The sequence below is a fragment of the Hemitrygon akajei genome, chromosome 32 (genome assembly GCF_048418815.1).
Source record: "Hemitrygon akajei chromosome 32, sHemAka1.3, whole genome shotgun sequence".
Taxonomy (NCBI): Eukaryota; Metazoa; Chordata; class Chondrichthyes; order Myliobatiformes; family Dasyatidae; genus Hemitrygon; species Hemitrygon akajei.
Genome location: NC_133155.1, coordinates 6,747,890 through 6,774,792, shown reverse-complemented (window position 1 = coordinate 6,774,792; position 26,903 = coordinate 6,747,890). Strand labels below are relative to the sequence as shown.

Here is a 26,903-nt window from a genome sequence, read left to right as displayed (position 1 = left end):
GGAAATCTGTAATTATTTTATGCCCTAGTTAGTTTCAACTAATTAGAATTATTTCTAGAGGTCTAACTACAAAGCAAAATGTTGCAGTTCCTGAAATTATGAAGTAAGACAGAAAATTTTGCAGATACTCAGCAAGTTAGGCAGAGAGCAACAGAGTTAATTGATTCAAGCCTTCACCTTGAAATGGAAGGAACTTTTGAGAATGAGGTAGAGAAGGAGGAGGCCATATAATCTCAACAAGCTCTGCCACTTGAAAAGACCTTGGCAGATTTTTGTGACCCATCTCCATAACCTGTAACTTCTCTAAAATTCAGCAATTGATCAGTTTCAGTTTTGAATACTCTGTTCTAGGGAGGAGTTGTGTTCCTAGTATTGTGACTTCCTGTAATAGAAACACCTCTTATTTTCCATTGAAGATCACGTATAAGTGTTGATGTTTTCCTACCGATAGGTTTTCTCTCAACAGTAATGCTTTCACAGGTGTGCTCCCCAATATTCTAGTTCTCCACTTTTTTTTTGTGACACTATATATAAGAAATGGAGCAGGAGTCGGCTATCTGGCCGGTTGAGCCTGCTCCACCATTCAATAAGATCATCACCTGTTTGCTTTTTCCACATCATCCTTAATTCCCCTACTATGCAAAAATCTCTCCAACCTTGTCTTAAATATGTTTACTGAGGTATCCTCCACTGCTTCGTGGAGTCGTCCCCCAACACCAGAACTAAAAGAGTACATTTTGGGTAGAGACTCAAGTATTGCATGTGTTACCATTGTAAATATGTAATTCCGTAAATTTACCTGACTGTATCCACAATGTTAAAGTAGGTCATTATTACAACTGAAACTGTAGTTAGTCATTTATTGATAGCTTTGTGCTGAAGAAGTAGAAAGGTTCGCTGTGTGCATAAAGACTCCAACAATAGTGACCAATGCCTTATAAAGCCTTAATGTTACATCCTCGCTTTTATGTTCTAGCCCTCTTGAAATGAATGCTAACATTGCTCATACCTTCCTTACCACCAGCTCAAAGTGTCAGTTAACCTTTAAGGAATCTTGCAAGAAGACCCTCCCCAATACTTTTGCACCACTGATTTCTGAATTTGTGCCCCATTCAGAAAATAATCTACACCTATATTACTTCTACCAAAGTGCACAATCTTAATCTTCCCTGCACTATATTCCATCTGATGCTTCTTTGCCCATTCTCCTAATCTGTCTAAGTCCTTCTTCAGACTCCCTGCTTCCTCAAAACTCTTGCCCCTCCACCTATCTTTGTATCATCTGCAAACTTGGCCACAAAGCCATCAATCTAGTCATCCAAATTATTTACGTATAATGTGTAAAGAAGTGGTCCCAAAGCAAACCCGCACAGAGCAACAGCAGTCACCGGCAGCCAAACAGAAAAGGTCCCATTTATTCTGATTATTTGTCTCCTCCCAGTCAGACAATCTTCTATCCATGTTAGAATCTATCCTGCAATCCCATGGGCTATTGTCTTGTTAAGTAGCCTCATGTGTGGCACTTTGTCAAGGGCCTTCTGAAAATCCAAGTAAACAATATTCACTGACTCTCCTTTGTCTATTCTGCTTGTTACTCCAACAGATTTGTCAGGCAAGATTTCCTTTGTGCCTACAAGTACCCCGAAACCTTATCCTTAATAATGGACTGCAACATCCTACCAACCACTGAGGTCAGGCTAATTGGCCTTTAATTTCCTTTGTTTTGTCTGCCTCCTTTCCTAAAGAGTGGAGTGACATTTGCAATTTTCCTGTCCTCGGGAATCATTCGAGAATCTGGTGACTATTGAAAGATCATGACTAATGTCTCCACAACTTTTTCAGCTACTTCTTTCAGAACCATGGGGTGTAGTGCATCTGGTTTAGGTGACTTACGTATCTCAGACATTTCAGCTTCCAGAGCCCTTCTCCTTAGTAATAGAAATGACACTCTCTTCTGCACCTTGACACTCTCGAATTTCTGGCATATTGATGGTGTCTTCCATCACCATGAAGAATGATGCAAAATACTTCTCCAGGGTCATTTTCCAGCAATACGATATCCATTCTTGTCTCTCTGTTAGTCTTCATATTTCTGAAAAAAACTTTTGCTATCCTCCTTTATATTATGAGCTAGTCCACCTTCACATTTCATCTTTTAACTCCTTATAGCTTTTTAGTTGCCTTTGGATGGTTTTTTAAAGCTCCACAATACTCTAGTTCTCCCCAATTTTTTGTGACATTATATACCCTGTCTTTTTCTTTCTTTTTTTTCTTTTCCAATATTTTTATTAGTTTCTACATAGAATAGAGTACAAGAAAGTGTATATAAAAGGTCAAAAAGATTTTAAAAAACTACTAATTACATTATACCTGTTCATAATAACAATCTCATTACACCGTATTCATGTAAGTTAATCAATAGTTATATTGAAATATACGAATTTATTACAAAAAAAAAAAGAATCTAACCCCTACCAGGACCGAAGCTGTTCATTAAGGAGAAAAGAAGGTAAAATACCTTCTCATATAATAAAAATTAATAATAGCCAACATCTGAGTTTAAACAACGAATTGAAGGTTTTGAAAATAATTCAGAAAAGGTCCCCACAATGTTTGAAAGTCTTGATGAGATTCAGAAATTGAACAACGGATCTTCTCTAAATCTAAACATGACATAATGTCGCATAACCATTGAGCATGAGTAGGAGGAAGAACATCTTTCCATTTAAACAAAAGCATCCTCCTAGCTATAAGAGAGCTAAAGGCCAAAATATATAAATCAGATGCTGTCAGGTTAATATCTTGTCCTGCAACAATACTGAATAGGGCCGTCAGAGGGTTAGGCTTAAAATTGACTTTAAAAAGCAAGGAAAAGTTTGAAAAACTTCCTTCCAATATTTTTCAAGATTCGGACGTCCAAAACATATTAATTAATGAAGCTTCTCCATTATTACATCTGTCACAGTAGGGAGATATATCTAAATAAAAACCAGATAGCTTATCCTTAGTCATATGAGCTCCATGAACCACCTTAAATTGTATGAGGGAATGACGAGCACATAGCGAAGAAGTATTAACCAGTTTAAAAATTTCATTCCAGGTTTCCTCAGATATTGATGTCTGTAAATCTTTTTCCCAGAGGTTCTTAATTTTGTCTAAAGGAACATTCCTCGTCTCCAGTAACATACCATAAATATTAAATATTGAACCATTATGAAAAGATGTCAAACTAAAAATTACGTCTAGTAAGTTTTTATCTGAGCTTATAGGGAATGTGCATAATTGAGAGCTTAAAAAGTCTCTGATTTGTAATTATCTAAAAAAGTGAGTTTTGGGTAAACTATATTTAGCCGACAATTGCTCAAATGAACAAAGGTTTCCTCCAACAAACAGATCCCAAAAACACTTAATACCCAACCTGTCCCATTCTTTAAAAACTAAATCAGTCATGGAGGGTGTAAAAAAATTAGAATAAATGGGACTTGAAAGGGAAAATCTCAATAAACCAAAGCGTTTTCTAAATTGTATCCAGAACCTCAGAGTATGTTTAACTATTAAATTATCGGTTAGTTTACTTACAAATAAAGGAAGTGAGCATCCAAGAAGAGAAAAAATAGAAAATTTATTAACAGAGTTAAGTTCTAAAGAGACCCATACCAGACAGTCTACACGATTAATATAATATAGCCAAAACGTAAGATATCATATATTAACTGTCCAGTAATAAAACCTAAAATTAGGTAAGGCTAAACCTCCAAAGTTTTTAAATTTTTGAAGATGAACTTTATTTAAACGAGGATGCTTATTTTTCCATATGTAAGAGGATAAAATAGAATCAAGAGTGTCAAAAAAAGGATTTAGGAATAAAAACGGGGAAAGCCTGAAAAAGATATATAAATTTAGGTAGAATATTCATTTTAATAGAATTAATTCGTCCAATCAACAACATTGAAAGAGGTGACCAATTTAATGATATCCTTTTTACATGATTCAATAAAGTAAGGAAGTTTTCTTTAAACAGGTGTTTGTAATTCTTAGTGACTGTTACACCCAAATAAGTAAATTGATTCCTTACAACTTTAAAAAGGAGGTTAGTAGTACTTGATACCAAATTATTTACAGGAAATAATCCACTCTTATGTAGGTTCAATTTATATCCTGAAAACTGGCTAAAATGAGAAAGTACGCAAGGTAATGAGGTCTCAACATTAGCGATAAACAGCAATATATCATCAGCGTAAAGCGAAATTTTGTGAGTAATACCTCTCCTTAAAATACCACAGATATCATTAGATTCTCGAAAGGCAATGGCAAAGGGTTCTAAGGCCAGATCAAAGAGCAAAGGGCTCAATGGACAGCCCTGTCTGGTTCCGCAGTGAAGTTTAAATGGTTTGGAATTTTGAAAATTTGTAACAACCCGAGCAGAAGGAGATAGCTAAAGTTATTTAATCCATTGAATAAAATCTGGTCCAAAATTAAATTCTTCTTAGGTTTTAAATAAATAATTCCATTCAACCCGATTGAAGGCCTTCTCAGCATCTAAGGATATCATACATTCCAATATCTCCTGGGAGGGAGAGTAAATAACATTTAATACACGGCGTATATTAAAGTGGGAATGTCGGGTTTTAATAAATCCAGTCTGATCATCAGAAATAATAGAAGGTACAACATTTTCTTTTTTTTGTAATTTATTTTTTTATTGAAGTTCATCATCAAACAAAAATTTCCATAAGATGTATTTCAGACATTGTACCTATATAGCATATAATCATATATATCACAAATCTCCACAAAATCTTTATCTGAGGTATACACTTATAGAAAAGAGTGGAAAGAAAAAACAAGCAAAAGGAAAGAACTATGTACAAGTAGGGAGTGATCTTTTTTTTTTACAACATATTCATTGATTTGTGAGAATAAAATCAGGCCTATGAGGCATTATATAGTTGAACCATTTTTCCCAGTATGAATCAAATTGTTCCAAATTGGATAAAATTCTCTTATGTTTGATTGGATTTAATAGCCCATTGACATTAAAAGAAATGAATTTTACCTTGTCCTTAGCCATCTGTATTTTTCTGTCAATGTATCATTGAAATTAGAATAAAACTTAATCGATCTACTCCCTGAACAAATAAGAACCAAGAAACGCAAATAATAACAAAAATGGCAATGAACGTGTGATTCCAAGGCTGAGGTCTCTAGTAGATGACCCTGCGTTGAGCTAGAGGAAATGTCTAGCTGTGGGGGATAACCCCTCATACTTGTGAGTTGAGGGCCCCCATTGCAGTATTTATAAAAGTCAGTGAACAAATCCATTACACAGAAAAGATTTCCCTGTGTACTCCTCCTATATATATACATACACACACACACACACGCATACATTACATATATATATATTCTCATTTTGGTGGGGAAAAAGGGGTAAGTGAGCGGATAAAGAATAACAACTAAGTAATATAAAATCCACATTATAATAAGTATTTCTCGAGATAGGTATATCACCGTGTACTTTTGCTTCCGTTTAGCTTCTCAACATTTTTAAACTTAGCCAAACCTTATGGCTCTTCTGAAGGGGGTGAGGACTGTCTTTAGGAAACTCCCGGTCTTTTCCTGATATATTTCTCTCGGCCTCCTCCTGTCTCCTGCCTTCTCGATTCTTGCACTATTTCCCAAGCAGAGCAGGATAATTCCTCAGTGAGGCTTTCCTTCATTTTGGTCACACTGACGGACAACCCTCTGGCCTTCATGTCTGTAGTCGCCTCTTCCACTGTCTGGTACAACCGCGTCCCATTGTCATAAAACACTCGAAGTTTAGCAGGGTACGGAGTTTGAAATTTAATCTTTTTTTTGCTTTAGTACTCGCTTTACTTCAGAGTATTCTTTGCATTTCTGCAGGACCACGGGGGGGGTGGGGTGGTAATCTTGGTCGAAATATATTAATTTATCATTGAAAAACGCTCTTCTTACCCTAGGCCCTTCGTAGGAAGGAATTCAATTATTATTGAGCGTGGCTTTCTATCCTGGGTAGGTTCCGGGTCTAATGCATGGTGTGCTCTTTCGACTTCCAGCTTCATAGTCGAGGGATTCTGATATTTTTCTGCCATGATCTTCCCTCCAGGTCAAGCAGTTTACCTTCTTGGTGATGTAATATTTTTATTGTCTTATTCAGTATCCATTCCACGTTTTGAACGTGATCTTCCACCTTCTCAATTCGAGTCTCTGCCACTGCTATTTTTTGATTGACGCTGGTGAGCTCTGACTTAATATCACGGAGCTGCTGCTTTATTGCTTTCTGGACCTCCATTATTTCTTTCAGGATTTCGAAGATATTCGCCACTTCACCTGAACGAGGCCCAGCGTCTGCCTCGCTAGCACACGGTCGGGTTGGAAAGCCACTCGCTGCACATCTCTCAGACGCAGGCTCCGCAGTGTCACTTTTTTTATTTCCATTCTTTTTCCCCATTCTTGCCCCTCTTTTCAGTTCAAATATTTTTCAAAAAATATTATATTTGATGGGATAACGGGGCTTAATACGTGTTTTTCCGGAGGAGCTAGTGACTTAAGCTGCCATTCTTGATGATGACATCATCGGAACCCTCAGGTAGAATATTTTCAATCCTATGAGCCAGAACTTCAGAAAGGATTTTAGTATCAACATTGAGTAATGAAATTGGCCTATATGAAGAGCATTCAGTTGGGTCCTTGTTCTTCTTTAGGATAAGTGAAATAGAGGCTTCATAGAAAGATTGAGGCAAGCTAACCAATTTGAAAGAATCCAAAATGACTAAGTGTAACTGTGGTATAATTAATGAAGAAAAAGCCTTATAAATTTCTCCAGAAAATCCAACTGGACCCGGAGCCTTCCCTGAGTGTAATGAACATATACCTCAGCAATTTCCTCATAAGAAATGGGTTGATCCATCTGTTTACAATTTTCTGCAGAAAGTGAAGGGATATTTAATTGATCTAGAAAATAATTCATTACAGTATTATCTTTAGGGGAACCAAAACTATAAAGTTTAGAATAGAATTCTCTAAAGGTATCATTTATTTCAGAGTGATCAGTTGTCCTATCATCATTAGTTTTGCAACTTTCTTTAATTTGTCGTTTAACTGCAGAAGTTTTTAATTGGTTGGCCAATACTTTGCCTGATTTATCTCTGTGAATGTAAAATTGAGTTTTATCTTTAAGAAGTTGAGTTTCAATTGGATATGCTAACAGATGATCATGTTTAGTTTTAACTTCAACACGTCTTTTATATAAAACAGGATCTGGAGCTATAGCATATTTTTGATCTAATAGTTTCAATTGATTGGCTAATTCAATTCTTTCTTTATTAGCTTTATTCTTAACACTCACAGTTTAAGAAATAATTTGTCATCTAATATAGGCCTTGAAAGTATCCCATACAATAAGATTAGAAGTCTCTTCCTTTTTATTCTCTTCAAAAATGAAATAATATGCTTCTCTAGAAATTTTAAAAATTCCTCATCAGTTAACAAAGTTGTATTAAAACACCAAAATCTGTGTTTGAAGAAGACCAGGAAGATTTAAAGATAGAAATACAGGCACATGATCTGAAACAGCAATCTCTTTATATTCACAGGAACAAACTGATGAAATCATTTGACTATCAATAAAAAAATAATCAATCCTGGAATATGTATGTTGAACATGGGAAAAAAAGGGTACTCCCTATCTAAAGGATGTAAGAAATGCCAAATATCAACAATATCACATTTCAATAAAAAAGATTGAATAAACAAAGCTGATGTATTAAGAGATGCTGGTTTAGAAGATGATCGGTCTAAAATTGGGTCTAGCCAGCAGTTAAAATCTCCTCCCATCACCAAAGAATAAAGACTCAGGTAAAAACGAGAAAAAATGCTCAAAGAATCCTGGATCATCTACATTTGGGGCATACACATTGGCAAATACTATTAATTTATTATCTATTTTTCCTGAAACTATAACAAAGTGTCCATTAGTATCAGACACTACTTTATGTTGGACAAAGGAAAGTGTATTATCTAGAAGAATCGAAACTCCTCTAGATTTGGCCTGAAAAGACAAATGAAAGCAAAGTCCGTTCCAACGGCTAAAATGTCATAGATTATCACATTTGTGTATGTGAGTTTCTTGTAAAAAACCAGGGACCTTAAATTTCCAAATATAAGCAAAAATCTCATTACGTTTAACAGGGTGATTTAACCCTTTCACGTTAAGACTGAGTAAATTAATAGTTTGGTCCATTTTTAATATTATTTAAAGGAAGGGTTAAAATGTAAGTTAAAACCAATCCATAAACCTTGAGAAATGGTAACTAGGCAAAAAGTTAGCTAAAAAAAATTCAAAAACAACTTCTGAGGAAAAAAACCCATACCTCCACCCACCTCCCAAAGAAAGAAGACCAACCAATAGAAAGCCGGCATCTACAACTATAGACAACCCCCACCCCCGAAAAAAACCTGGTGATCGCTCCAATTAGTTTCAAGTTTATTTATATTCCAACCTAGACTAAACAATATCCAAATAAGAAATTCAATTCTTGCATATCAAAAATACAGTATTAAAAATACAAAAGGAAATTAGTTACAAAGGTTTACCAAAAGTAAAAGATACAATGATTCATACAGAAAGACATTAAACATTTAATCTTATATCTTCATGAAAAAGCAGGCTAAGCAGTTAGCTTTCAAATTTAAAAAATCTTTATGCTTCAGCATTCAAATGAAACCATTCCAAGGATCCATCTTTAATGAGATTCTCAGTCAAACTGGGTAGCCAAGGGACGGGTTAAAACTCTTGTTAAAAAAATTCCAACAAAGCCATAATCTCAAGTGAATAGTCTTTGAGAATCTTAGTATTCTACCCTACAACGAATCATGCCCCTTCGACGGGATTTGCGAATTAAAAGTTTCTCATTTAATCTTGTATTTTCATGTAAGGACAAACTGAACAGCTAGCCTTCAGATTTTAAAAACCTTTGTGCTTCAGCAGTCAAACAAAACCATTCGAAAAATCCATTTTTAAGTGTGATTCTGAGTCGAGCTGGGTAGTGAAGGGAAGGCTTGAAATCCTTGTTAAAAAACTCGGACATAACTTCTTTGAACTTAGCATGTTCCTGCATAACCTCAGGCAAGTAATCTTCAACAATTCTAATCTTGTAACCATGATAGTCAATCATGCCTCTTTGACTAGATATGCCTATTAACAGTTCCTTTGTTTTAAATTCATGAAAACAAATTATTACTGATCTTGGTGTATCTCTGTTAGGAGGTCTAAACATGGGAGACCTGTGAACTCAATCCATCATAGGCAAAGACATCAAAATTTCCGGACATAATTCTTGCAGAAAGTTTGCAAAGAATTCCATTGGATGATTACCTTTAGTTAATTGAGAGCCAGAACCCGTAGGTTGTTCCTTCTACTTCTATTTTCTATGTTGATAATCTTCTGTCTTAACTTTTCGTTGGACTTCGATTGTTTTTCACAAAGCTTTTGCAATTCATCCACTTCCGATTCCAGAGACGACAAAATTGTTTCATTATTTTTTATACGTTTATCATGTTCATTAAGAGTTTGCTGAAAAGAGTCCAATTTACCATCTATTTGTTTAAATTAAGAGCTGAATTGTTGAAACTACTCAGAGGTTTCTCGTGTATGACTTTGCAGCAAATCCATAACAGAATCCAAAGAAGCAGGGGGATCATCCTTTTTAGTACCTCTGCCACCCCTTGATGTAGCCATAATGAAAAAACATCACACTTAAAAATGAAGTTTCAAGGCAGGTTGGAAATAGTAAGATAATTAGAGTTGGAGCAATGGCAGGTTGCTGTTACTCCATCAGCCACCAGCAGGAAATCTGTCTTTTTCTTTTATGCTGTCCTTGACTTCCCTTGTCAGCCACAGTTGCGTCATCCTCCCTTAGAATACTATTTCTTCTTTGGGATGAATCTATACTGTGCCTTCTTAATTTCTCCCAAAAGCTCCAGCCATCATCCCTGTTAGAGTCTTTCTGATCAGCTTTGGCCGGCTCCTTTCCCATGCCTCTGTAGTTCCGTTTACTCCACTGTAATACTGATACATCTCATTTTACCTTCTGTCTCAGACTCGGGGTGAACTCTATCACATCATGATCACTGTCTCCAAAGGGTTCCTTTACCTTAAGCTCTGGTTTGAACTGGCTGAAACTGGTTTTAATCAGTTAGATTAAACCGGTTTTCCTTACTGCACTCACACACCTGACTACTCACTCAGAGTTCCTCCTTATAACGGGTCGAATGAGACTCGGTGTGTCACTTCAGATTGACTCTCGTTCTTTCTAATGTAGAACCAGGCTTTTTGTTATCAAATGCTCTTCATTCATTCTTATCTCATTGTCTTGTCTTTTCACCCTGCAGGTTTCCATTGGACCCTGAGCTTCTGCACCATGCGAACACCACCACCTATGATCATTGGGATTGTCAGTGCTCCTGTAGGGCTAGTCCTGGTGTTTGTGGCAGTTTTGACTCCACAATGGCGACAAGGACCCATTAACCTGGGGAAGAACATAGCTGTGAAGTCCGATGGACTGTGGGAATCGTGTCTGGAGCTGCAGGACACCAAGCAGTGTTGGCCAGTGACTACTGTGTACCAGAGGGATGAAATTGTGCAGTGGTCCAGGGCTCTCATGCTGAGTTCTCTCCTGGTGTGTGGGATGGGGATCATTGTGGCCAGTGTAGGGATACGCTGCTGGATGGATTTTCCGCTGCGGAATGTGGCCGGGGCTAGTGGGGTTGTCATTATCCTGGCTGGATCTCTGTGCATCACACCACTCACTCTCTATATGACCTTGATGCACAGAATCAACCCCGATACTGATACCCAGTACCAGAGTGGAAGCTCCCTGTATTTTGGCTGGGCTGGAAGCTGCTTTGAGATCGTTGGAGGATTGGCCCTTGCGCTGAGTTTCAGTTGTCCAAAATGCAAGCGATGCAGAGAATCAGGACAAAATGCCAAAAGAACATATGATGTTGATTACTAGATGATTTAGCTAGGACTACCCCGTGTTAATTGGTTTCTAACAGGCTACTTCACACTAAGGAAGTGTTAAATATCAAAAGCAGTGTGACTGTGTATGTGTGTGTTGTCCTCATTTAGCTGCTGAAGCCCAGTATTAATTCATTAATGACCAATAGGATTGTCACCCTTCCATGACTGCCCTACAATCACCATGAATTGAAGATTATACACCAGGACAATTTTCAACCAGACACTACGAATAAAAGCTCATTGGAGCATAAAAGAAAAATATCTTTCAATCCTTTAATTAATTATAAACATCTTGGCTTAACAAAATAAAAATTAGACTGACATGCGGCTGAGAGTAATCCATATGTTTAATGAGGTAGCATGTATAAACAATCATATTTTAATTTGCAGAGAGTGGGAAGATTGGAAAGAGCTGTTGATCTCTGGCCAGCAATTTAGGTGAGGCAAAGCACTACATGAATTTTAATTCATTCAAAATACTCACTTTATTATATCCATGTAAATGAATTAGATTGCTGAATGTTATCAATATTGACCCAAACTACCAATTAAACTTACTGTATAACACCGATAAGAGGCCCCATGTGCCACCTCGGCACTAAGGGTTCAGATGATAATACTGATAAAATGGTTCTCCCATTGGTCAAGCAGTTGATCCCTCTTCTTCTTACCCTGGGCATGGTGGTCCTCCCTGTGCTAATATGTCTCTGGACCTTTACATCCTTTATCCTTAATTTCTAATTGGCTTGGAACTGTTCAACTCCATTGGTTTTGATTTATCTGGCTCGTCTGAGCCAACCTTTCATTGGCTCCAGCCCAAGGCTATAGATAGCACTACCCCATTGCTCTTCTCCCAGATTAACACTTCTTTTTTATATCACCCCCTTGCTTCTCCCTGATTCAGTCCAATTGAAACCAGTTACAGCCAATCACTGGGTTCAGGATACTTTAGTTCAGATACAAACTGCCCTCCCATGTGTCTGCAGTTGTTACTGTTGTGTTTTGTAACTTCAAGGCATTAAACTAATTCAAAGGAAAATAAGAGAGCTGAGAGATGTGAGTCTAACTTTGTGTTTTACTTTAAGTGAGGCACGCACATATCACGTGGTAGTGTCATTATGTATACAATTAACTTAATCCTACATATAACCCATATTGAATTATTTTAATTAACAAAGAATGCTTAATTAACAATATATTTACAAATATTAAATACACACCAGTTAATAGCTGAAAGAACAGTTCAAAAGCAAATCTTTATGTGGACATGATCTTTGGATTAGCAGATAATCGATAAGGGCCTTGTAGTGTCCACTACCAATTACCTCTGATCCAGCCAATCTCTGAGCAAGAACCAGTTCACTAAAACATTCACAAAATGGTGGCCGCAAGAACAGTCTCACAAAATGGAGGCTGTAAGAAGAATCTCACAAAATGGTGACCTCTCTTCCTTCCACCACTCGATGACAACAACAAAGACTTTGGGCTTGTCTATTTCCACTGTCCTTGATTCATTCCAGTTAGTTTTAATTCTTCATAGCCAACAGAGCAACAGTGTCTGATGGTTTGGAGACCAAGGTTGTTCAGGTAATGGAATTGTTTTTGTTGATCATTTCTGAGAGGAAATTAATGCTAATAAATTATACCCAGTCTGCCTGGAGAGTGGAAATAGAAAAAGGGAAACAGATCTAATCAAATCAAATTCAAGTTTAATTATAATTCAACCAAATATGAATACAGCTGAACGAAACAGCATTCCTCTGGGCCAAGTTGCAAAATATATGCAGCACATGAATCAAAATAGCAAGCAAAAAAACATAATCGGGCACAAAAAAAATCCAAAACACTTAGCTGGTCAGGCTGTTCCAATGGAAAGTGAAAAAGGGGTTAAAATTTCAGGTCAAAGACCCTTTATCAGAATGGGGAAAAAGAGATAAGTTGCAGAGAAAATGGGGAAGGAATGGATTAAACAAATGAATTATCTCTGATAGATCACTGTTTCTCATTTTTTTTTAACAACCTAGTTGATAGGTTAATGGGGTAGTTACAGAAAGAGAACAAATAAATATGCAAATACTGTAAAATATTGAGGTGCAGGAAGTACACAGCAAGGCAGGTTGAAGAAAAAATTGAAAATACTCGAGTCAATATTACTGAGACAGAGGGGACAGCTGATGCAGGAATCTGAAACAACACACAAGCATTGGAGGAGCTCAATAGGTCAGGCAACATCTATGGAGGGAAATGGACAGTCACTGTTTCAAGTTGAGATGCTTCACCTGGACTCAACTTTGCTGCTTGCTCAGTCCACCAATATGCTGAGAAGACCATGATTTCCCAAGAATGCCGAATGATACCCTCCATCAGGACAACGTAGTCCAAGTACCACTACAATGCTCCAAAAAGCGTGTTACACAAGCAATGGCATCAATACATGGCTTTATGCAGAAATCTCATCTGAGGTCAGAATAGGGTTGACACCAAGTAGTATCTGTCTGAATTGCCTCAATAACACAAAGCTACCCAGAAATGGTCATTAACCAGTTTTCATTCCAGAAAAAAAAATGAAATTCCAAATACAATCTACTTGAATTAAAAAAGAAACAAAAACTTTGCACCACACACAACATGCTGGAGGTACTCAGCAGGCCAGGCATCTAGGGAGAAGAGTACAGTCGACATTGCTGGCCGAAACCCTTTGGCAGTCCTGTCGAATTTCCAGCATCTGCAGATTTTCTCTTGTTAGTGATTGAAAAACTTTGCACATAGTGTACATATGGAAAAATGTGAGTGTGAATTAAACACACAGTAACAAGCAGAAGTCCATCATGATAGAAGATAATTTCCTTTTCCACATCTGCACTTCCTGATTGGTGACTTTCCCACAGGAGAATGAGTTGTTGTTTTCCTTCCATGCTTCTGAGGAAGACAGTGGATACCTCATCTTTCAGAAAGAGCTTTGCTTATAGGTATCTTGTCACTTATTGTCCGTTATGCCGCTGGCGTTTAGGGAAACAATGAAGATCCTTCATCTCTGGTGGTGTTCTTGTCAGTGGCTTCCTCCCAGCTTTCACCACTGTCACTCATGCAAGTTCCAGGTGGAGACTCAGGAATACCGTTGCACACAGATTCTTCAGGTTCTTCATTGCTGTTTCCATAACAGTTTTGTTTTACCAGTCAGGGTTGTTAGCCCTGACCTGAAATTTCAAATCTGGAGGACCGGTGGACCACTCTTAGTCTGGCCTCTCCCCGTTGACCTGTTTGGCGTGGGTGGCACTGCCAAGAGCCAAAACATAAAGCCCTGACTCCAGCCAACATAGCTCTCTGGGTCATTGAGAGACACAAGCCTCCAAACCACAATAAGGTTGTGGTCCCCTTGGAAGTTAAGGGACAATTATGCAGTTCTTACCCTTTCTTATCTCATCACTGTATATCAACTGATGCCCAGTTCTGCTGTTTGATGCATCATGGAATCATAAAAATTAAAGAGATATTAAAATGGCTCTGCCGCCAATTGTGTCCACGAATGTTCCAGTATTACAGATACTCTGCTCAATTTCATTTGCCCTCCAGGATATATTTCTTGAGGACATGTAGAATTTCAATCAAAGAGGTACAGTGATTATGCTTCTTGACAACAAAGACACAATTGTCTTTCTCAATCTAATATTGAGTCTGTTGGAATGCTAGCAAAAACCCCTGGTTTCCTTGGCTGCGTAAGTCTAGGGAAGACAACTTCCGACCCCAACAAACTCGTGAGATTGAGGTGCACTCGATCCCACCCCAAACCCTGGTTTGTGCCAATGCTGTGTCATTTGCTACCCTCTTACAGATTAATGCCAGAAAATAACAGACAGTACACTGCATAGGATTAGAAGAATTATATTAATGAATCTTAACTAAAAGGGTTAGTAAAGAATAACAACAAGAAAAGGGCCCATTCTAATTAAACAGTCAAATGTGCACAAGTTGGAGCTCATCTTGAACTTCTCTGTCACTCACGCACTGGGCCCTCGGTCGGCGTGGAAGCACACTCCACCTTCCAAACATCGCTCACAGTCCATCTCGAACACCAGATTGTATGCTGACTGGTTCTGGCCAGTGTCTTCTCTCTTCATCTCCTCTTGAACAAAAGCCCCCAAGCCCAACCTTTCCGGAGAAACCTCCCCTTAATCAGTCCATCCTAGCTGGATGGCAAACATTTCTCCTCATCTCCCATCTTCAACAGTAACCCAAACAAGCTGAAAACAGAACAGACGGCTCTTACAGAACTGCCAAAATGAAATACATACAGCACAACAGTAAAGATATGAACCAGGGCATTACACTAGAATAAAGGAACGTCAGGTGAAAACTTGCTGCTTGCAGAGCAGTCCATTTCAACCCATTTCCGCTCAGATCTTCTCCATAGCCAAGTAAATTACTGTATACCTTCAGTCAATTACTTTGTACCTGAAGACATGACTGACCACTGCTTAGTGTTCAGACCACACATTTTCTTTTAATTTCAGATTTCCACCAACTGCAAATTTTTGATTTAAAAATTAACTGAAAACTAAAATTTAAAAGGGACTGGTTACTAAAAAGTTCATCAAAATAATGAACTTTAAAAGTCATAACTAGTGCCAATACCTCCCAAATTACTCAAGTGCCATACGTGTACAACTAGCTTGTTAGCCTGCGTTACAGAAGAAAAAGTTCCAACTCTGGGTATCACTGAAAGTCCTGCATTGAAACTACACATTAAAAGGGAAGTACAGCAAATATCCACAACTCAAGACTGGTGGTTGTCCATCATGTCCGACGATGTCAGGAAACCTGTGCGGGAGAGTTTTTAAAGTGGAAAAGCTGTTGCACTGGGGCAGTTCCACTCTCTCAATCTTGGAAACTCAGGTTCAGTGGCATGAACAAACTGGGGTCTTCCTTGGTTGCAGTGGATGCCCATGATACCTTCTAGGCCTTGTCATGCCCTTTGCTTTCCATGGAGTGGTACAGTACGGCCTTCCTAGCCGTTGGATCTCACTGTAGACCTCATCCACCCAGTCTGCCACATGCTAGGACAGGCATGTCCCTATCCCACTGCGGTATGAGGCCAGGACTCTGTGAATCAACGACAGGACAAAAGGGTGCTCAGTGATAGTTAGGAAACAGCATACACGAGTGATGGGACAGGAATCTCAATGTTGGGACTGGAGAGACAATATGTTCGAACTGATCAATGACATGACAGGAGAAACTCTGCAGATGTGAATCTCATTCCCTGGTAGAACAGGGCAGTAAGTAAAAGGGCAAAGTGCTGTGAATTCTCCACACTGCAATGGAACACATAACAGTGACAGTCCCCACAAAGCAGGCTCCTTATTTTGATCTTCCACACCAGAGGTTCCCAACCTTTTTTAAGCCATGGACCAATACCATTAAGCAAGGGGTCTGTGGACCACGGGCTGGGAGTCCCTGATCTATACCAAGTAAATGGAATCCATTGTTAAACAGTTTGCTTTACAATGACCGGCAAAACATAAACAATTGTTGCTTTCAAATATCATTGTGTCTTTTTAATGCACAAGTTAAACTGAATTTGGCAAAGGGGCTACACTAAAAACAATGTAAGATGCAAATACTTAATAACATTTTATTCATATTAAGTATACCATCATTGTAGTAAAATGAGCATTTTATATATCCTTTAAGTGAAAATATTTATTTTCTCTAAACTCCTTTTATCTTTCACTTCTAATTGATTTACCTTGCAGTACAATTGCACAATCACATGATCAGAACTGAAAATTGTCTTTCATCTGCCACTATATGAATAGTGTGCATTTCTTTACACGAGATTCACAGCAGTTGATAGCAGAGGCACGAATAGCTGCTTGGTGCTGTAGTGCCATAGTACAGCGATGATGGTGGAGGGTTACCAAACACACCATGGGTCAAGTCGCCTGAATGCCAGTATCAGTGGCACTTAACCTGAAAGTTCCCTTTCTACTGATTACAGTGCTTCCTGGCAAGGATCCATTTCAGAAGCCATCGTTGTGGTGAATCTGATAGAGGAGCATGGAATAACGACCAGTCAAAATCAGATGACAGAAACAAAATGGCTCCAAAACTCTTGCTGCAGCATTCCGATCCACCTCACTGTCCATGGCTACCTTCCGGTAAAGTAGGGCCCCCTTAAGTCCCAGTATAATGAAGAGCTCCGATTACACTGATCACATTCATGGCCGTCCAGGAAGCAACCACTTCAGAATGACATTGAACAGTTCCTCGGCGCTGAAGGGACAAGTCTTCCAGAGGCTGCAACGTCTGCGAAGCAGATGGTGTGATGAGTCTGATCCTAAGCAACTAGTTATCAGGTACATGTTTCATCAACTTTGAGGAAGATAGCTCCTGTGTTCTTTGGTATAAATTGCTTTGCGAGGGGCTTTGGTTCTTTTTGAATGTCTGATTACAAGGAAAGAAATAACAATTACCTAAATTAGAAACACATTTACTAATGAGATTATACTATTTCAATCCTGCTGTTCACACATAACTTTACGATATCAGTCTTAGCACAATGGTAGCCTTCTGTCTGATTGGTTAGATCAAACTGGGTTCAAACTGCTGCAGAGACCAGAGCTTAAGACGGTCATACAGTAAATCTCAATTTATGTTTCATGAGGCCATGCTGTGTATGGATGGAACCACTTCCAAACATAATTAATTTTTACTGAAAACAATCAGAGAGTTTCTAGAATGGGAATGGTTCCATAGAAATACAAGTTACTCCTCTACTTCTAAATGCCTCTGAAAAATGCATAAGGATATACTTAAGAGGATGTTGCTATTGATTAGCTCCCAGGAGAACATCCAAAGGAGAGAAAACCATGAAGCCATTTAATAACATTTAGTACCAGAGGAATCTTATCCCAAACCTCATATCAAGGATTCTCCTTATTTTACATATCTAGGATAGAAGAGGCTTAATGGCTAATGAAGATTATCAGAAGAGTGGAGAATATTAATTCTGGACACCCTATGGTAATAGGTTGAAATTCACACGGTACAAATGAGAATACTCTAGGTAAGAGAAGGTCAAGTTATGCAAGTCCTTGGATGGTAAACTCACTTTCAGTGCTATCACTTACAGATCAGACATTAGCTCAGTTCATCTGTTGCTGAAAGCCTCAGACCCCTATTACTTGTAGGCTAAACTATTCTACTGCTCTCTTTGCCACCTTCTACAAATCTGAGCTCATCCAAAACTTCGAAGCTCATATCCCATCTCAAATCAATCACTTGAGTTCACCTATCTGCCGCATAATAGGGTGGTGATTTAGTACACAGTATGATCCCACAAACAAGTGAGCTTAATGGTCAGTGATGCACACTTCGCTGGGAGTGATCAGCAAAAAGATAATTGCCAGGATATTACCAAACTTGTGACACTCATAAATAGCCTCAGGATCCTTAATAACGCCAGAACAAAATTTACTCTGTATTTCTGTCTGTGACAGAAACAATCTATTAGAGTCCTGCAATTGAATTGCTTTGTATTTAGCCATATCAAAGTCCTGTCCCAAGCCTTCAGGCTCATCAGGCCAGTGCTTATGTCGGTTTCTGTGGCATGAAGCGACTGAGAGTACGAGACTCCCCCAGAATAGGATGCCAGTCTATCGCGAGGTTGACCCACAGCATTTTTTCCAGTACCTATTTTTCAGCTGGGTAGACTGGAGCATTGTGCAGTTAAGTGCCTTGCTCAAGGATACACACGCTGCCTCGGCTGGGCTCGAACTCACTACTTTCAGGTCGCTAGTCGAACTCCCTAACCACTTGGCCACGCGCCACACATTTAGCCATATAAAGGGTTAATATTCAGCAAAAAATATCTAACAGAAGTATCTTAGAAACTTTCTTCTCGGTGTGCCTGTTAGTGTTTAATTGCACTTTTTAATTTTTTTCCACACTAGCAATATCTTATTTCCTATCCCCAGCTCCCGCAGAAGATTGTGACTTCAGAACTCAGCGAGCTGCACAGATGAGTGGGGGGAGGGGGAGAACGGAGGGCAATCAGGGTTCTGATAGGTATGGAATTTCAGGAATTTCTCATACTACAATGAAGCAATGGCAACATGAATCCAGATCAGGAGTGATAAGTCGCTTGGAAGTGAATTTGAGGGGCGGAAGGAGGTACTGCCAAAGAAGTCTTAATGAGCTGCTGCAGTGAATTGCTTAAGATCCCACACATTAGAGCTTCAGAACTCCTGTGGTTTAGACTAATCAAGCAGACCGCTCTGTTTTGCAAACTATTGAACTCCAGCATCCAAAGGTTCAAATGGTTAATTTATGTTCAAAGTATGTATACAGTATACAACTCTGAGATTCATCTTCTCCAGATGGCTACGAAACAAAAAGCATGGAAGTCATTCAAAAATAAACAACCTCTTTCCAAACAAAAAACAAAAGGAATTCCAAACCCCAACCCCTCCCTTGCACAAAAAAACTAACAGATCGCTCCGCACAGAAATCAGCAACAAGAACATCAAACTCCAAATCCCAATCTCCCTCCCTTGCACAAAAAAACCTAACAGATTGCTCTCAAGAAAGAATGGGTGAAAACGAAAATCATAGACCAAAGGCGACCTGCAGTTAGTTTGAACTCTGTTCCACAGTCTAATCCATAAATCGCAAAACTTTGACAACATCCTCTGACAGCATCCATACCCATCTTGGCAAGAGGCGGATTATTTTGTTAATTTCCTGACTAGAACTTGCAGGTGACTGCAAGGTTTGGCAGTGTTGGGTTTGGGTTATTAAACAGAGAATACTTAGTTTATGGTCTACTCTAGTAACCAACTAGAGGAACATTGTTTCATTCGGCTATATTCATGCATGGTTGAATGATAATTAAAATGAACTCAAACCAACATTTAAATACCAATTCCAGCATAATGTTTCTGAGGCTCTTGGTCAACCTGGCTACCAAAAGGGGATATATAATGACTAAGATTTTCACCTTTTCCAATACCAGGATGTTGCTGAGCATTTCTTTCTTTTTTAATGTTGGGATATCACTGGTGAGCAGAGACTGGACGAACTCCATTATCTTCTTCTCGTTATGCAGAAAATGCTTCTGTGTCTCACGATTAGAAAACATATTTCGCATCTCTTTCACAATGCTGAGTAGGCAAAGCAAAATAGCCCATTAAATACAGCGCTTGACTGGTTCAGCACGTCAATCACAATCTAGAAGGGTGAGTGACAACAATGGTAGCCCATACTATGGATGGGAGAAAGTGACATTAACTCACATGCAGGGGTAAATAATTTACACTAACATTATAATCATCAATATACTATCACCCCCCCCCCCCCTTAATATCAAGACAACTTCACTCAAATTCACTTTCAAAGACAACTTAGAAAGGATGTGCTGAAACTAGAGAGGATTCAAAGGAGGTTCACGAAAATGGTTTCAGAATTGTACGGCTTGTCATATGAAGAGCATCTGATGGGTTTGGGCCTGTATTCACAAGAATTCAGAAGAATGGTGGTGAGCTCATCGAAACCTATCGAATGGTGAAAGACCTTGATAGAATGGATGTGGAGAGAATATTTCCTATGGTGGGAGAGTCTAAGACAAGAAGGCACAGTCTTAGAATAGAGGGGTGTCCTTTTAGAATGGAGATGAGGATGAATTCTTTAGCCAGAGAGTGGTGAGTCTGTGGAATTCTTTGCCACAGGCAGCTGTGGAGGCCAGGGGTTGATAGGTTCTTGATTGGTCAGGTCTTGAAGGTAGAAGGCAGGAGACTGGGGCTGAGAACAAAATTGGATCAACCATGATGAAATGGCAGAGCAGACTCGATGGGCTAAATGGCCTAATTCTGTTCCTATATCTTTTGGGCTTATGGACAAATCACAACCTAATTTATTCCTGGGAAAATAACTATATTTTGTTTAATAATATTAGTGTCACACATCCTCAAAGCTCACCATGCAGGACCATCATATTCCTTCTCAGAAGTGGTACCCAGAACTAAACATAGCTTTCCAAATGTGGCTTAACAAGTCTTTACATTCACATACTGAAACCCCAGATCTCTACATAAAGACACCAGCCCCTTCCCTACGAGTCTGTACCATGTTAATTGTCCCTACATGTCAGGGGTTCCCAACCTATTTTATTCCTTTGGAGCCCTACCATTAACCAAAGGGTCTGTGGACCCCAGGTTGGAAACCCCTGTTCTATATGGACTTCCAAGTCAACATAGTCGCCTACTGCCTTTAGGCTTTTATAATTTAGAAAATACTTTTCCAAAATCAGCAACTTCAAACTTCAGGGTGGATCAGTGGCACAATTAGTAGAGTTGAAGCCTCACCGGACTGGAGAGTTGGGTTCTACCCTGACCAAGGGTTGCTTTCAAGTGGGGAACCCCTAATCTAGGTGCCCTGGTTTCCTCCCACATCCCAAAGACACGTGCATTTGATGGTTTAAATGGTCATCATAAATTGTTCCTAGTGTGTGGGTGTGTGATAGATTCTGGGAGATGCTGAAGAGATTGTGGGGATAATAAGAAATGGAATGAATACAAGATTAGCGTAAAAAAAAGTGGTTGTTGGACTTGATGGGGCAAAAGGCCCATTTCTACTCTATATGACTTATACGAAGGGAAACCTGTTCAACCTGCTTCACCTACATTCCAGAACCAAGATCACTTTAACCTCAGTGGATAAATCATGGAAAGCAGTCAATTTTTACAAATTTTGAAATTAATTTCAAGTTACTGTAGAAACATAAGCATATGGGCCTTATATTAAACGTTCAAAAGACAAAAATCCTGCACCAATCTGTCTCCATCAAACAAAAGCAGTACCAACAATAACCTATGGTTGGAACATAGAAAACGTGGATCCATAACCATATTCACAGTTGTCACCTCTCAGTAAAGGCCAGCATTACTGGTGAACTTTGCACCAACTCCAGTTTGCCAGTTAAGTGAGGAAAATAATATGGAAATATCAAGTCCACAAATCCACTATTCCTAGAACCTAAACAGTAGCGAAACCTGCTCTCCTTTATGCTCCTGAGATATAAAGTACTCAGCAAAATCATTCAAACCATTGGCATGATGGCAAACTGTTACACATAAATGATCCCAATCCAGCATCTAGCTCTAATCATAATCTAACCAGCTCCAGAAGGCAAGAAGCATTACCTGAATACCTGCAACTAAGTTTCCTAAACAAGCACTCTACTCCATGTTCCATCAGCAAAGCATTTCCAGGATGACAGAAAACCAATTCCATGACTGTTTTTAAAGTCTTGTCGAAAGAGTGCAACTATTCCTGCTAGCTCATGGGAATCCCTTATCTGTGGCTACTCAAACTGGAAGTGGAACATTTGGACAGGCATGAAATATCCCAAATCGCTATGGTGTAGACATGTAGAGGCCACAGCCATTGGAACAACAACCAACAACCTGTCTCACCTGTGGCAGAGTCTGCAGATCACATCTAGGATTCTTTATCTGCATCAGAATCTTATGACTGGAGTGGATGTTAATTATTCTCAACCTTAAAGAATGTTTGAGAAGAAGGGGGAATGGTGGTGATAACTAACATTGTCTGTGAAGGGGGTGGGGTGATACTATAAATGGTTTAGAGTAACAGTAACTCATATTTGGATATGGGGAGCGCTAATAGGTATAGGAATGACAAAATTCACAGTGTGGATGTGAGTGACAATATCTCCTGTTGTATATCAGGGAATATCAGCAATAACCCCCACCTATTGAGTTCCGCACGAATCTGCTTATATTCCTCAATGTTCCTTTGGATGGCTTCCAGCACCAGGCAAAACTCCTCGTAAGTGGAGATGCTGAGATTCTCCAGGGAGCTGTATTTCAACGGTTGCTGTTTCTGAGCTAGGATTATTTGCTTGATACAATCTTTCATATGCACCAGGTCCATCTCTGGGTTAGTCATGGTGTTATCTTTTAACTGACAGAAAGGGATTAAGGGGATGGTTAATTAGAGGAATAGATCAAAAGACATAAAACACTAAATTAAGAAACAAAATTTACACTAAACATTTACAACTGAACTGTTCATTGCTGCACCAGTAATAGACAATAACAACAGCCAATATTTATTTATCTAGAGATAGTATCCCCTGATTTAACCTTAACCTAGTCACTGGACACTTTACAATGACCAATTAACCTTCTAACTGATACATACTTGGACTGTGGAAGGAAACAGGAGCACCTGGGGAAAACCCACACATTCCACAGGGAGAATGTACAAACTCCTTAGAGTGGACGTTGGGACTGAAATCTGAACTCTGACGCCCCAAGCTGTAATGGTGTCATGCTAACTGCTAAGCTACTGTGGTGCCCATTGCCAATATACAATTATATAATTCTATATTACCAATGTGCAGGCTGAAAGGGGCAGTTTTGGTGTGAATACATTAAGTGATAAAAAGCAGAGAGTTCTGGTGCATGGCTGTTTCCCCACAGGGAGGTATGCTGGATAATAGCAGAAGGCAGATCAGTAACTGGAGACCACAGATTTAAGGTAATTAACATCGGGAGAACTGCAGTATAGACTTCTTCTAATGGTATGGGTCTCACCAGTATGATCAGAAAACAGGTGATCAGAAATTCTTACGGAGGGCTAGAGTGAAAGATCAGCCTGGATATAGGAAGGTGTAGTGGAGAGAAATAATACTTGGGTTGGGGACGGTTAAGGTGAGATCAGGGAGACATGTTCTAGGAGGGTGGTCCTGCAGAGAGCATATGTGGTGAAGGCATGGAAGCAGCAGAACGGTGTGGAAGAAGTGGAGGTCTGCAGGGAGCAGATCAGTGGTTTGGAGTGTTCCGGGAAACATATGGCTTTGGTGGGGAGCTGTTTCAACCCTGATGGTAGACTTCTTGTTGTATACATCAAATAAGTATTCCCTTTACTGACCCGTTGTTCCCTGTGAACCAGAGTCGACTCTTAAAAGATCTCGTAATGAAACGTACTCACTGGAAATGACAGCAGTCGAGTCTTTAATTATTGGAGAATAGAGATTTCTTCATATCACATTAATATAGATAATCAATGACAAATAAAGCAGTAGAAAAAATACTGGTTCATTAAACTCAAAAGTTCTTGCTACAAACCAATAAAAGTAACGCTTTACTGATTCTCTCTATTAACTGTATCTTGATCACTACTTCCACCAGATATACTAGCAAGTTGAGATCAGCTGGGAACCTCTTTACTAAGCAACAGATGCATAGTATTTCTCCCTCAGTGTCTGTATATAATTGATAGTCACGAAAATGATACAAGCGTATTTGATAGCTGAGAAATAGAAAATAGAAAACTTCAAGACCATAAGATACGGCCAAATTCTGCTCCCATTTGGTCCATCGATTCTGCTTTGCCATTCCTTCATGGCTGATTTTTTTTAACCCTCTCACCCATTCCCCTGCCTTCTCCCTGAAACCTTTGACACCCTGACTAATCAAACAGCTTTATATATACACAATGACTTGGCCTCCAAAGCCATCTATGTCAATGAATTCTATAGATTTACTACCCTCTAGCCAAAGATATCCCCCCTCATCTCTGCTCTAAATGTATGTCCCTCTATACTGAGGCGGTGCCCTCTGGACCTAGACTTACCCACTGTAGGAAACATTCTCTCCATATCCACTCTATCTATGCCTTTCAATATTCGATGGGTTTCAGTGAGATTCCCCTTTATTCTTCTAAATTCAAGTGAATACAGGTCTAGAGACATCAAATGCTCCTTATATGTTAACCTTTTCATTCCTGGGATCCTTCCTGTAAACCTCCTCTGGACCCTGTTCAATGCCAGCACAGCATTCTTTGATAAGGAGCCTAAAACTGCTCACAATACTCCATGTGGTCTGACCAATGCCTTATAAAGCCTCAGCATCACATCATTGCTCTTAGATTCTCGTTCTCTTGAAATGAATGTTAACATTGGATTTGCCTTCCTCACCACCAACTCAACCTACAAATTAACCTTTAGGGAATCCTGCACAAGGACCCCCAATTCCCTTGCATCTCCGACTCTGCTTCCTCAACGCTACCCGCCCTTCCACCTATCTTCATATCATCTGCAAACCTGGTCACAAATCCATGAACTCCACCATCCAAATCAATGACATATAATTTGAAAAGAAACGGTCCCAATACTGACCCCTGCGGAACACGGCAGCCAGCCAGCAAAGGCCCCTTTTATTCCCACTCTTTGCCTGCTGCCAGTCAGCCAATTGTCTATCCAGGCTAGAATCTATCCTGGAATAGCAAGGGCTATTACCTTGTTAAACAACCTCACGGGTGGCACCTTGTCAAGGTACAAAACATCTACTGATGTTCCTTCGTCTATCCAACCTGTTACTTCCTCAAAAAATTCCGATAGTTTTGTCAGGCAAGATCTCCCCTGAAGGAAACCATGTTAACTTTGGCCTAAATTATTATATGACTCCAACATCTTCCCAACCACTGAAGTTAGGCTAACTGGTCTATAATTTCCTTTTTTCTGCCTTCCTTCCTTCTTAAAGAGTGGAGTGACATTTGCAATGTTCCAGTCCTCTGGAACCATTTTAGAATCTAGTGATTCTTGAAAGATCATTACTAACATCTCAACAATTTCTTCAGCTACCTCTTTCAGAACCCTGGGCTGTAGATCATCTGGTCCAGGTGACTTATCTACCTTCGACCTTTCAGCTTCCCAGACCCTTCTTCTTAGTAACAGCAAATACACTCACTTCTGCCCTCTGACACTCAAATTTCTAGCATACTGCTTGTGTCTTCCACCATGAAGACTGATGCCAAATGCTTGTTATGTTAGTCTGCCATTTTCTTTGTCCTCTATTACTACCTATCCAAAGGCATTTTCCAGTGGCCAATATTTACTCCCATTTCTCATTTACTGTTTATATATCTGAAAAAGCTTTTGATATCCTTTTTGATATTATGGGCTAGCTTACCTTCATATTTAACTTTTTCCTTTCTGTTTGTTGCTCACTAATGTTTTCAGTTTCTATAACAGGTTCCCAATCAGAGGCCGCACGTTGCTGACAATGTACAGTTTCCTGTTTTGCAGTTAACACCCGATCTTTCAGAACACTTACAGTAATTAGATCATTGGGACCAGTTAATCAACTCCGAATGCAGCCAAGCTAATGATCACAGCCTCTCTTCCAACACACAAAAAACAAACCTGCTTAAGTCACATCATGGTGGTTTTAGAAAGCTGTTGCAAAAATAAAAAGACATCCATCATTTTTATGAGGACATGCCTGAGAAGATCACATAACTGGATGCCAGAAAGATTCAGGGGAGCATGAGTTCAGATGCATTTTACATTAATATGATAATTCTGGTCTTGTGACTGTTTATAAATTACACCTACCTCTATTCTAATTGGCACTTATTTCACCACCCCACCCCCAAAATTATTTGTTTGTGAAGTGTTCATACAGCAAGACAATGCTTGTGAAGTTTCAAACTGGAGACATAGAACTAAAATTTTGGGGTTACAGTCAATACAATCTTTTCCAGAGTAAAACACACCACACCTGCTGCTACACCCTTCCCTCACTACCATTTAGGGCCCCAAACAGTCCTTCCAGGTGAGGCAATGATTCCTGTTGGGATCATCTACTGTATCCGATGCTCCTACTGCGGCCTCCTTGATGCACCATCAATAACTCACTCTGAGACGTAAGAAGCGAGATATCGGCTTTTATTGACTGGAAGAATGAACAACACTACATCCTGAAGAATGAGGCCGGGCATCAGGCCTCAATTGCCTTTATACAGGGGTCTGTGGGCGGAGCCACAGAAGCAG

General features: G+C 39.2%; 2 protein-coding genes across 5 annotated transcripts in view; one reads left to right on the top strand and one right to left on the bottom strand.

The window, feature by feature from the left end:
• The window catches only part of cldn23l (claudin 23-like), a 30,842-nt gene extending 18,752 nt beyond the window's left edge, over nt 1-12,090 (top strand). For all 4 annotated transcript variants that reach the window (XM_073034307.1, XM_073034304.1, XM_073034305.1 and 1 more), the window contains one exon: nt 10,414-12,090. In XM_073034307.1, the coding sequence (XP_072890408.1) occupies nt 10,443-11,036 (594 nt within the window). In that variant the 5' untranslated portion in view covers nt 10,414-10,442 and the 3' untranslated portion in view covers nt 11,037-12,090. The remainder of the gene's footprint in view (nt 1-10,413) is intronic.
• Nucleotides 12,091-16,597: 4,507 nt separating this feature from the next.
• LOC140719602 (cation channel sperm-associated protein 4-like) lies at nt 16,598-23,022 on the bottom strand. Its single transcript, XM_073034309.1, has 3 exons — nt 22,815-23,022; nt 20,043-20,205; nt 16,598-17,488 (listed from the first exon to the last, which is right to left on the bottom strand). The coding sequence occupies exons 1-3, from the start codon at nt 23,009-23,011 to the stop codon at nt 17,390-17,392; spliced, it is 459 nt and encodes a 152-aa protein (XP_072890410.1). The 5' UTR covers nt 23,012-23,022; the 3' UTR covers nt 16,598-17,389.
• Nucleotides 23,023-26,903: the final 3,881 nt, after the last annotated feature.

Bases quoted from the DNA above. Each gene is read 5' to 3' on its own strand.
- LOC140719602 (XM_073034309.1), bottom strand. From the start codon at position 23,011: ATGACTAACCCAGAGATGGACCTGGTGCATATGAAAGATTGTATCAAG. The intron at 20,206-22,814 runs GTGGGGGTTATT...TTGCCTACTCAG, and splicing joins ATTCGTGCGGAACTCAATAG to CATTGTGAAAGAGATGCGAA. The intron at 17,489-20,042 runs GTGAAAATCTTA...CCTTGTAATCAG, and splicing joins ACATCCTGGTATTGGAAAAG to ACATTCAAAAAGAACCAAAG.